Source organism: Abramis brama (assembly GCF_963993115.1).
Source record: "Abramis brama genome assembly, chromosome: 10".
In the NCBI taxonomy this organism is placed as follows: Eukaryota; Metazoa; Chordata; class Actinopteri; order Cypriniformes; family Leuciscidae; genus Abramis; species Abramis brama.
The window spans coordinates 4,466,879-4,479,785 of record NC_139972.1 but is presented as its reverse complement, the minus strand read 5'-3'; the positions used below and the strand labels follow the sequence as shown (position 1 = coordinate 4,479,785).

General features: G+C 49.0%; 1 protein-coding gene across 2 annotated transcripts in view; it reads left to right on the top strand.

The window, feature by feature from the left end:
• LOC311091347 (NACHT, LRR and PYD domains-containing protein 3-like) overlaps window positions 1-12,907 on the top strand; it is a 233,402-nt gene that overhangs the window by 90,095 nt on the left and 130,400 nt on the right. The window contains exon 8 of one of the 2 annotated variants that reach the window (XM_084127252.1): window positions 12,503-12,592. The exons of the other annotated variant lie outside the window; for it this stretch is intronic. Coding sequence (XP_083983378.1) covers window positions 12,503-12,592 — 90 coding nt within the window. The remainder of the gene's footprint in view (window positions 1-12,502; window positions 12,593-12,907) is intronic. 2 annotated transcript variants of the gene reach the window in all.

Here is a 12,907-nt window from a genome sequence, read left to right as displayed (position 1 = left end):
ATATATATATATATATATATATATATACAAACCGTTAACTGTCTATATATATACAAACTGTCTGTGTTTTGTGGATTTGGAGAAGGCATTCGACTGTGTCCCTCGCGGCGGCCTGTGGAGGGTGCTCCGGGAGTATGGGGTCCGGGGTCCTTTACTAAGGGCTGTCCAGTCCCTGTACGACCGAAGCAGGAGCTTGGTTCGCATTGCCGGCAGTAAGTCAGACTTGTTCCCGGTGCGTGTTGGACTCCGGCAGGGCTGCCCTTTGTCGCCGGTTCTGTTCATAATTTTTATGGACAGAATTTCTAGGCGCAGCCAGGGGCCGGAGGGTGTCAGGTTTGGTGACAACACGATTTCGTCTCTGCTCTTTGTAGATGATGTTGTCGTGTTGGCTTCATCAAACCAAGACCTTCAGCATGCACTGGGACGGTTTGCAGCCGAGTGTGAAGCGGCTGGGATGAGAATCAGCACCTCCAAATCCGAGGCCATGGTCCTCAGTCGGAAAAGGATGGCTTGCCCACTTCAGGTTGGTGGAGAGTTCCTGCCTCAAGTGGAGGAGTTTAAGTATCTTGGGGTTTTGTTCACGAGTGAGGGAAGGATGGAACGGGAGATTGACAGACGGACCGGTGCAGCTTCTGCAGTAATGCAGTCGATGTACCGGTCTGTCGTGGTAAAGAAAGAGCTGAGCCGCAAGGCAAAGCTCTCGATTTACCAGTCAATCTACGTTCCTACTCTCACCTATGGTCATGAGCTTTGGGTCATGACCGAAAGGACAAGATCCCGGATACAGGCGGCCGAAATGAGCTTTCTCCGCAGGGTGGCTGGGCGATCCCTTAGAGATAGGGTGAGAAGCTCGGTCACTCGGGAGGAGCTCAGAGTAGAGCCGCTGCTCCTCTACATCGAGAGGGGTCAGCTGAGGTGGCTCGGGCATCTGTTTCGGATGCCTCCTGGACGCCTTCCCGGGAAGGTGTTCCGGGCGCGTCCCACTGGGAGGAGACCCCGGGGAAGACCTAGGACACGCTGGAGAGACTATGTCTCCCGACTGGCCTGGGAACGCCTCAGTGTCCCCCCGGAAGAGCTGGAGGAAGTGTCTAGGGAGAGGGAAGTCTGGGCATCTCTGCTTAGACTGCTGCCCCCGCGACCCGGCCCCGGATAAGCGGAAGAAGATGAATGGATGGATGGGTTAACTGTCTATTCTCTTTCTCTATAGTTTCTCAAATGAGAATAATCGTGATTATCGCGATTATAATTTTGAGCAAAATAATCGTGATTATCAGTGTAACCAGCCCTAATTATTATTATTATACAGATGTACAAATGATAAAGCTCTGGTTGCTGAATATTCAATCCCTTTCTTCAAAAGCACTTATTGTAAATTATATGATTACAGGTTATAACCTAGGTGTGCTGTGTTTGACAGAAACCTGGCTAAAACCAGACGATTACATTACTTTAAATTAATCCACCCCCCAAGATTACCCTTATAAACATGAGCCTAAAGGGAGAGGTGTCGCTGTAATTTATAGTAATATCTTCATTATTACTCAGAAGTCTAGTTTCAATATAATTATTTCGAAGTGTTGGTGATTTATGTAATACTAAAGTCAAGTCACTTGACTTGACTTTAGTATTACATAAATCACCAACACTTCGAAATAATTATATTGAAACTAGACTTCTGAGTAATAATGAAGATATTACTTCTTCATCTTCATCTTCATTTATATAACGCTTTTAACAATGTAGATTGTTTCAAAGCAGCTTTACAGAGATAAACATATAATTTAAGGTAACAGAGATTGTTTGGGCTTTATAGCGGTTATTTAATAAAGTTATTTTCCAGCTAAAGTTAGTTTTGATTGATTCGCTTCCGTCGCAACGATCATTTGTTATTAAATTAGGGGCCGCTAAGACGACACCATCGACACCATAAGTGACATATCTCATTTGACAGTTGTGCTGGCTACTGTAAAAAGGCCACCAGGGCACCATGCAGACTTTATCAAAGAATGTATAGTTTTTCTATCAGAGTTAGTACTGGCTGCAGATAAAATCCTAATTGTTGGTGATTTTAATATCCATGCAGATAAGGAAAAAGACGCAGTGGGATTGGCATTTATAGACATTCCGAACTATATTGGTGTCAGACAACACGTGTCAGGATCATACTGTCGTAACCATACTTTAGATCTAATATTGTCACATGGAATCAATGTTGACGTCTTTGAAATTTTGTAGCAGAGCGATGACATCTCAGATTGTCTAGTTGTGTGTGGGATTACGCTAGGGAGCCAATTACCTTCGAGAGAATTAAAACGAGCCAATGGACATTGGCATACAAGATTTGCATTCCGCGACCCGCCTACCAGCGCAGGTATAAAGGCGGAGGTAAACATTGCGTCAGTGCTTTTCGCTAAGGAGCCGAACAGTGTCCAGTTCTCCGCAAAGGTACAGCAACATGGCAAAGGGACGACACGTCTCCGTTTCTTGAATATGTTGCGGGAGCTAGCTAGGGAATCACACTGCTGTTCCGCAAGACCCGCTCAGTGGATATTGGATAACACTGGGAAAGCGTGCCCTAACCCCCCCAGAAAAGGGGGGGGGGGGACGCTGCGGAAGCCCAGCCTGCCTGAAGAAGGCCTGGAATACACATATGTACTAGCCCAGTGGGATAGTGAAACACATGGCAGTCCCTGAGGTGGTCCCAATCCAAGGGAAGTGGGACCGTACTCAACAGGGACGACAGAACGAGTCCGTCAAGGGGAAGACACGGCTGAACTGCATGTGGCATCATGGGTCACTGAAGAGACCACTGGAAAACATCCAGTCTACTAGCAACTCCCTACTAGAGGTAGCAGACCTGGCGCCGGGCGGTCCGCCACGCCTGGCACCGGAGGGGTGATGGAGGAACTCACGAGGCTCACCGACGTTGGGCGCCATACGGAGCAAAGGACACACGTATCCGGCCGCGAGGTGGAGTGGCGTAGCAAGCCGACACAACTTATTCCCTCGTACCACTGGCCGTAGCAAGTACTCGGGAGGAAACAGGTTCCACACGAAGGCTATAGAACCTAGCAAACATGTTCGGTGTCGCCAAGCCCGCAGCTCTACAGATGTCTGTCAGCGAGGCGCCTTGAGCCAAAGCCCAGGAAGCGACCACACCTCTAGAAGAGTGAGCTCGCAACCTGGGAGGACAAGGCTCACCCAGAGACTCATACACTCGGGTGATAGCATCCACTAGCCAGTGGGCTAACCTCTGCTTGGAGACGGCCTTCCCCTTCTGCTGGCCTCCATAACAGACAAAGAGCTGATCTGAGGTCCTGAAGCTTTGCGTTCTATCAATATAAACCCGCAGAGCGCGGACGGGACAGAGAAAAGCTAGGGCTGGGTCTGCCTCCTCCTGGGGCAGCGTTTGCAGGTTCACTACCTGGTCTGCGAAGGGAGTGGTAGGAACCTTGGGCACATATGCGAGTCGGGGTCTCAATACAACGTGAGAAAGGCCCGGCCCGAACTCCAGGCACGATTCGTCGGCCGAAAATGCTTGCAGATCCCCGACCCTCTTGAAAGAGGCCAAAGCTAACAGGAGCGCTGTCTTAACGGACAGGATATTAAGCTCTACTGTCGACAAAGGCTCAAAAGGAGGACTGTGAAGAGCTCTAAGTACCAGAGCTAGGTCCCAAGAGGGTACAGAATGCAAAACACGAGGTGGGTTTAACCTCCTAGCACCCTTAAGGAATCTGATGATCAGGTCGTGCTTCCCCAAAGACTTACCTTCTACTGCATCGTGATGCACGGCTATTGCAGCGACATACACTTTGAGGGTGGAGGGAGACAGCCTTCGCTCCAACCCATCTTGCAGGAAGGAAAGCACGACTCTGATCGAGCAAGTTCGGGGGTCCTCCTGACGGGAGGAACACCATTCGACGAACAGGTTCCACTTAAACGCATAGAGGCGCCTCGTAGGGGGGCTCTAGCGGAAGTGATGGTGTCTACCACTGCCTGTGGTAGACCACCTAGAACCTCCGCGTCCCGTCCAAGGACCAGACATGGAGTTTCCAGAGGTCTGGACGCGGGTGCCATAGAGTGCCCCGTCTCTGAGAAAGAAGGTCCTTCCTCAGAGGAAATGGCCAAGGAGGGGCTGTCGCGAGGAGCATGAGTTCCGTGAACCAAGTCCTGGTGGGCCAATACGGCGCCACTAGAAGGACCTGCTCCTCGTCCTCCCTGACCTTGCACAGGGTCTGTGCAAGAAGGCTCACTGGGGGAAACGCATACTTGCGCAAACCCCGGGGCCAGCTGTGAGCCAGGGTGTCCGTGCCGAGGGTCCCTTCGGTCAGGGAGTAAAACCACTGGCAATGGGTCGTGTCTGGAGAGGCAAACAGATCTACCTGTGCGACTCCGAAGACACTCCAAATCAGCTGGACCGCCTGGGGATGGAGTCGCCGTTCTCCTGGCAGGGGAGGCTACCGTGAGAAGCTCGTCTGCCACACGGTTGAGCGCCCCTGGAACATGAACGGCACAAAGCGACCTCAGATGCTTCTGACTCCATAGGAGGAGGTGGGAGGCGAGTCGCGACATACGACGGGAGCGTAGACCACCTTGATGGTTGATGTACGCAACGGTCGCAGTGCTGTCCATACGGACCAGTACGTGCTTGTGTCTGAGAAACCCGTTGAGGCGACACAAGGCTAGGCGTACTGCTTGCAACTCTAGGCAGTTGATGTGCCAATGCAGCTGGGGCCCCGTCCACAGACCCGAGACTGCATGCCCTTTGTACGTGGCCCCCCAACCCATGGCAGAGGCATCCGTGAAAACCACAGCATGCCTGGAAACCTGGATTAAGGGCACTCCGGCCCGAAGAAATGCAGGATCCGACCATGGGGAGAAGGTTTGGCGACAGTGCGGAGTCACTTTGATCCGGAACGTGCCGCTATGCCACGCCCACCTCGGGACTCGATCGTGAAGCCAGCGCTGAAGCGGTCTCATATGTAACAGGCCGAGCGGTGTTACTGCGGCTGCGGCTGCCATATGCCCCAGGAGCCTCTGAAATTGTTTCAGTGGAACCGCTGTCCTGCCTCGAAAGGACCTGAGGCAGGTGAGCACTGACTGGATGCGTTCCTCCGTGTGGCGCGCAGTCCGGGCGACCGAGTCCAGTTCCATACCGAGATAAGAGATCCTCTGCATGGGGCAGAGTTTGCTCTTGTCCCAGTTGACCTGAAGCCCCAACCGGCTGAGGTGTCGAAGCACCATGTCCCTGTGATCGCACAACACATCTCGCGAGTGAGCTAGAATGAGCCAGTTGTCGAGATAGTTGAGAATGCGAACGCCTTGTTCTCTCATGGGAACAATGGCCGCCTCCGTGACTTTTGTGAAGACACGGGGCGACAGGGCCAGCCCGAAGGGTAGGACTTTGTACTGATACGCTCGACCCTCAAAAGCAAACCGTAGAAACGGTCTGTGTCGAGGAAGAATCGAGACATGAAAATACGCGTCCTTCAGGTCGATCGCTGCAAACCAATCCTGGGGACGGATGCATTCGAAAATGCGCTTCTGCGTGAGCATTTTGAACGGGAGTTTGTGCAGGGCCCGATTCAAAACTCGCAGGTCCAAAATTGGTCGTAATCCACCGCCTTTCTTGGGTACAATGAAGTAGGGGCTGTAAAACCCAGACCTCATCTCGGCAGGAGGGACCGGCTCGATCGCGTCCTTCGCCAGCAGGACATCGATCTCTTTCCGCAAGACAGGGGTGTCCACCGACCGCACACGGGTGAAGTGGATGCCCCTGAACTTGGGAGGCCGGCATGCAAACTGAATTGCATAGCCGAACTGAATGGTGTGGATGAGCCATCGGGACGGACCCGGAAGCGCTAGCCAGGCTTCCAGATACCGTCCCAACAAGCCCACCCGAACCACCGGCGTACCCGCGGAGGGGCAGCGAGGTGGAAGACAGGGACCCGGCTCTGGTGGCATTGTAGCGACCGAGAGCGGGGTCTGGGCGTTGAACTTGACACCGACCTGCTTCCACTGGGGGGCAGACGGCAGAGAAGGCCCGTGGGCCTTCTGCTGCGGGCTGCCCAGTGGCGAGGGGAGGGGGAGAGATGAGGAACGAGGCCCTGACTCCTCGTGACCCGGTCTCTGCGCCTCCGGGCCCAGCTGCAGGCCGGAGCGACGCAGCTGAGGCTGCGTTACTGCTACCCGCAAGCTGGGGAGAGGGGAACGGGAGTGGTGCTGCTCGGGGGCGGCGCACACTGCCATTCTGGCCCTCTCGGACGGGGGAGACTGTGTGCCCACCAGTCTCGGCCGTGGATGACCTGGAGGAGGAGGTAGAAACTGCTCTTTTACTGAAAATTTGGGCGGAACAGAAATCAAACCCAAAAAAGGATTCTCCACCCGGCCCTCCCCCGGGGGAAGGAGTTGTGCAGAGGCACCCTCCCTGCGAGCAGCATCCAGGTCCTCCTCCAGGTCGCCCATCTCAGGGACGCTTCCCGCCTCTCTTCTTCTGGGAAGGGGCCGGAGGCGTTGGAGCGGGCTGCGCAGCCCTCTTACGACCGGACTTCCGCCGCCTCGGGTTAGACTGCTGCCCGGGAGGCGGAGCGGTCGCGGGAGGGCGCCCTCGGCGACGAGCAGCCGGAGGCGACGAGCAGCCGGAGGCTCTACAACCACAGGGGACAGACCAGCAGCAGTCCGCCTTCTGTGCTAGACGTGCCGTATTGCCTCCGACTGCTTCTGGGTGGCGGAGAACTCTTGGGCGAAGCTCTCCACCGCGTCGCCAAAGAGGCCCCCTTGGGATATGGGGAAGTTGAGAAGTTTGTTCTTCCCCGCTTCCCACATATCCGCAAGGGTAAGCCATAGGTGGCGCTCCTGGACCACCAAGGTGGACATCGCTCGACCCAGGGAACGTGGAGTGCCTTGGCCTGGTGGACCTGCAGCAGCGCCATAGCATGCAGGGCGGAAGCGGCGTCTCCACACGCCATGTAGGCATCCCTGGTCAGACCAGAGGAAAACCTACAGGCGCGGAAGGGGAGTGAAGGGGCACCCCGCCAGGAGGAAGTGGTCTTCGGACACAATTGCATCGCGATAGACCGCTCCACTGGGGGGATTCCCTCGTACCCGTGCGCCACTCCGCCATCAATAGTGGTGAGGAAGGTTGTCTACGTCTGGTTGCCAGAGGGGCCAGCCAAGACTTCCTCAACTCCTCATGCACTTCCGGGAAGAATGGTACCGGAGCGGGCTGTGTCGTTGCCCCACAGTCTGCTCCGGTACCATTCTTCCCGGAAGTGCATGAGGAGTTGAGGAAGTCTTGGCTGGCCACCAGTCATCCATGAGACACCAATCATCCAGCCGCGAAGGTTCGGGACCCGGTGGAGGGTTCCACGCAAGCCTGACATTCGTGGCCGCCTGTTCGAGCATAGCGGCCATTTCCGGATCCAACTCAGCCGAAGCCACCACACCCGAAGGGGGTAGTCCCGCTGAGTCATCACCAGAAGATGACTCCTCTCCCTCCGATGCCGCGATCGATATCTGGTCCTCAGGCAGCTCCCTGAGGGAGACAACCGGAACCGCACGAGGCGGCTCCGGAAGCTCCACCGGGACAGCCAATGGCAACGAGCTAGTAGAGGAGTGAGAAGCCCGTGAGGATCTTTCACCAGACGGGACGTTCTTCACTGTAATCCTCATAGGCACCAACAGGAATCACCGAAGTAGCCGTCTGCCGAACTGAACCGGCAGACGAACTAGATCGGGGATTCGCTGAAGGGACTCCCCCATGTTTCAGGGTTCTCAGTCTCGAACGCAGCATCGCCAGAGTCATGTTCCCGCAATGAGAACATGACTCGTTCACAAATGCTGCCTCAGCGTGCCTTAAGCCCAAACACAAGAGGCAGTGTTTATGACCATCTTCCTGAGGGAGAAGTCGACCGCATCCAGAAAGGACGCGAAACGCCCGTGATGCTCTTTTAGAAAGAGAGGGAGTACTCTCTGTACACGTGCCGAAGCACTGAGGGACCACCGCGGCAGACACAACGGGGAAACTGCAAGCCCGTGTGCTGCACTCACCCACTACCAGCTGTGAAAACAGCTCTTTTTTTTAAAGAGAAAACAAAAAACTCAGCAGCAGGCATGAAGCGATGGTCGCTGGAGCGCTGTCACACCAGCACCAGAGAGAATCCTCTTCCCAAAGATGACTCGTAGAAATAACTCTCCGAAGAGCAGCAGCTCACACAGAGACACACTGGATGGCTCTGAAGCAAAAAGCACTGACGCAATGTTTACTTCCGCCTTTATACCCGCGTTGGTAGGCGTGTCGCCCTAGCGTGATCCCAATTCGTCAGGGGACTCCCCCGACGACACGTCGGAGTTCCCAGGACGAAAGGGAGCTATTGACTCTTTCTTTTCCAACACATTAGACACAATTGCTCCTCTGCGCTTACAGAAGATTAAAGATAATTGTAGAGAGTAAGAGAGTAGCCCAAAAAGTGGAGCTAAGCTGGAAGAAAACTAGAGATTTTTGCTTTGGAAAGAAAGCATTATTTCATCCAGAATGGCCTTAAAAACTGCTTAGTTTTCGACTCTCTTAGAAGAAAACAAACACAACCCTGGATATTTATTTGATACAGTGGTTAAATTTACAAAAAATAGCTTCAACTTCTGACGTTTCCAAACAGCACAACTGTAATGTGTCTTTATGAACTTCTTTACTTACAAGATTGATAATATTAGAGAGGAAATGAAAAGCTGAAATGCGATCGCAATGTGATGCAAATCTCGCACGCCAATGTGCATTGGCTCGTTTAGTTTACAAAAGAAGGCTCCAAAAGGGGCTCTCAGGTGATTTCCCAATTCATCAGTTCAGTTCAGTTGAATGTGACTGAAAGGGAACCTGTTACTGTCATTCTTTTTTCCTGTAAATTTAAGAAGCGTCTTACATTTATATTCAATTACATGCTGTTATCCCTTTATACTTACCACTCTCATAAAATATTTGAATTACATGTTGACTTTTAAACCTAAATTTAACATCCAACAAAAGATATTTCAGCAAAATGATTATTTTTGCACTGAATATTGTCTCCCTCTTTAATGCGCTCCACCTGTTTGACGTGCGTCCGCGCACTTGCGCTCATTCAGTTAAGTCTGAAGTTTAATGCAGACTGTCAGGGGTGAGCCTTTGTGCAAAATGGAAATACTCGCGTGAATTTGAAACATTTACAGGTAAGGATATAATCGCAAAATTAAAGTTTTGTGCTGAGGAAACATGTCACACATTAAACAGCACACGCATCTGTCAAAGCACCTGACAAGCCATGTTAAACAGAGCGGCAACCTTCCAGTCTCTTTTGTGAAGCCAACACAGAAATTAATTAAACTGCAGTTCATCAACTGGCCACAGTTGGACAGACTCCAAAAGGGAGTCAATTCCATATATGCCCTATGTTAAAATGTCCAACTTTACAGCAGAAAAAAATGTTTACAGCCTGGAAAAATATTCCAGCCTTCAGCCTTTACAGCCTTCTATATAGCTAATTTTGCCCTTCATGGCAACTGTGAGGGGGGTGAATTTTTGTATAGCTCATCCATTTAAATTATATTAAGCCTTAAAGTTCTGCATAATTAAGGGCGTGGCCACCTGAGTGACAGGTGGATTGCGGCTGCTGTCACTGATAGCCGTTTGTCTGCTGTCTGTTATGTGTCACGTCACCTCAGCTAATTCCAGTCACTGAACTTGGCATCTCTGCTGTGTTTGTGCTTTTTTTTGGGGGGTTATTTCCTCCACCCACACCTTTGGATTCCGTCGTTGTCGAATATTGAGAGAACAACCAGTGCTGTTTTTCAGTTGTTTTCCTCTGTGAACATGCAGTTTTTGTTGCTTTTTGGAGTTTTCAGATTTAAAAACATCTATAGATATAGAGGCTACACTCGTTCTGCGGTACCGTTGTTCTCACGGAACAGATAGACTATATATGCTTATTTAACTTTTTATTAGTGTTAAATAAAAAGTACCGTCAGATGAAATCCTGCAGGTGTCATTGCTTTCTCTTTGTTCATGCAATGATGCACATCCTTGAATGAGCGCGGATTTCTAGTGCATTTACTTGAAGTTCTGAGGTAATATCTATGGTTTAACCCATTTGAGAGGCGACCAAAATCAGAATTCAAAATGGACTGAATAAAGCTCTCTACGAACTTGACGTGCGATGCCGCGCTGACTGACATGTATGCGCATGAATCACTGTGTCACACACACACACATACGCGTGCACTCAGATCAGTATTGTAAGTTACTGCATAATACATTTTTAACTAACAGAATAATACAGTGCTATGTCTTTTAACTATTATAGTATTTCTAAGGGCAAAAACATGAACTTTAACTATTGGTTTTACATCAAGTCAGCTGTTACTTTAGCGTGAGGCCCTGTGCTGTCGCACACTTGGCACAGCATTTGCAACTGTACTGCCAGTAGCATATAGCATTAGCTCCTTAGCCTGAGCTAACATGATCACGTCGAGCTAGCTGGGCGTAGTTTCCTCTTTGCCCATTTTCTGTTATCCGGGAGTGATGCGGATGAGTGACGCACCCAAGATCAAAATGCGGGAGACTCCCAGAAATTCTGGGAGAGGTGGGATGTCTGATTATGGGAGTGAATTCACTAAATTATTGTTTTTTTAATCACTCCTGAAATTGCAATGGTTGACAGAGATAACCAAAGCAACGGACGGGACACAAAAATATGATGGGCCCTATCTTGCACCCAGCGCAATTGACTTTGTACACCGACGCATGTATCATTCCTATTTTGCACCCGCGCACAGCAGACTTTTCCCTCCACAGACGCACGTCGATAAATTAGGGAATGAACTTGCGCTCCCGGGGCGGTGCAGCAAGAAGAGGAGGCGTGTTCCGGCGCAAACGTTCCCTGATGCTATTTTGCAGGTTTAGAAAACAATTCCTCCACTGACCAGTTAAAACCTAGTCTAAAGTCAGTGGCGTGTTGCGCATGTTATTCATATGCTATTTTAAGGGTGCATGCTTGGCCATAATGTAGCCTAGCATGTGCACAGCATGCATAAACTTTTATTCTCTCATCTAAACAGAAGCAGCAGTTTTCATTTTTGCAAATCATACATTATTACAAGAAAAAATTTAACACACAAGGGAAATCATTGTTGTGTCCATGAAGATGTGAAAAAAATAGGCATAAATCTAGCTTACACATTTACCCAAATTATTATATGGCTGTTTAACCGAAGCTAATATGGGTGGGTTTCTCCCATCCCCATACAATGTCACTTCTCTGTCTTTTAAGGCCCTGACGAGAACGTCGGTCTCCTCGGGTGTGAACCTCTCCTGGCGTGCTCCTGGCAAATCTGCCGTTATAATAGCAATCCGCCTTGGAACAAGCGTGCCTGCTCTTAAAGGGAATTTCACGTTACGCCCAAACCACACCTATGAATAATGAAGCTACTTCAGACCAACCCATTTTAGATTTGCGTCGGGCGCAAGAGCCATTTATCGCATCGGTATAATAGCAACAGTGCCCGAGATCCGCCCACAAAGTTACTTGCGTTTTGCATTTGATACTTGCATTTCAGATCGTTAAAATAGGGCCCGATATGTCAAAATGGATCTGTGCACTGTTGTAGTGTAAATGCAGACTAATAGACCGGCCACAGCAACATTTACAAGAAGAAGAATAAACAAATCTGTGTTGGCTTAATACATTTAGTAGCTTCCACAGTTAGATACTCAAAAAAAAAAAAGCTTATTATATTTGGCAACAGTTGTCCGTGAGGGGCTGCTGCCTTTACTTTCGTTTTGTATTTGTTTTATTTTATTATTAAAAGTCTTTAAATGTTTGCTGGTTCCCGCCTCCTTTCTCCCATTCTGTGAAATTCGTGCTTGCAGAGTGGTATGTTTGTTTGTTTTTTTGTTTCTGATAGATTATAGACACAATGTTATCCACCATTTAATCATATTTGTCGGAAAACGGTGGTAATACAAACAGTAATCGATCACAAAATCATGGATAATTTTCCTAAGGGGTGGTGAACCATCTTACAAAAGCACTTGCTTACAAAAGCTACAGTAAACTAACACACTACGTCAATACTGTAATGTTCTCTAAAGCAACCCAACATGGCCTCTCCCCCTTTTTTGCGTGTTCCTGGGGGCAGGGTGTATGTAAATTTTAGGGTTTGAGATGTCACCAACCTGGGAAGAAGCTCTTTGTAGTCCCTACCAGCCATTTGTTGTAGTCCTTAAAAAGCAATTTCTGTAAAAGAAAATATTTACCTTTGCATTGAACTTTGAGCGTTGTAACTTTTCATATGTTGTTTATGCTCAAACAGCAACATTACACTAACTAAAGTTAAAAAAGTGAAATCATAATCAAGGAACCCTTTAATTGAAAAATATTTGAGGGTATTTAATGTAGTATTTACTTATAATATTAATTATTACTATTGTAAGCATTAATGATTAACTTATTTATTTTTTATTTTCAAATAGTGATGCATTTGTCACCCTGAAAGCACAAAACACAGCAGATGAAGTTCTTCAGAAGCTGCTGCCTGTGGTTACAGCAACTAGATCAGCTGAGTAAGTAACACTGATAACAATCATCACTGTTTAAACATTGGAATTTATAATATAAATTTATAACATTTATAAATGATTGGTTTAACAAAAACTATGAGTGTCACACTTCAGGTTTTAAATCCTCCACCTATCTGACCTGCTAGGCTTCTGTTGTAAGAGCATTACTTTAAATGTTTTTCTGTTCATTTTTACAAACTGAGAAATTATTAAAATTAATTACTGTTATGTTTTAGCTAATGTTTTAGCTGAGGTAAATATATATTCTCTGCTGTGAGTTGAGGTGATTGAGTGATCCTAATATTCATTCATGTTTCT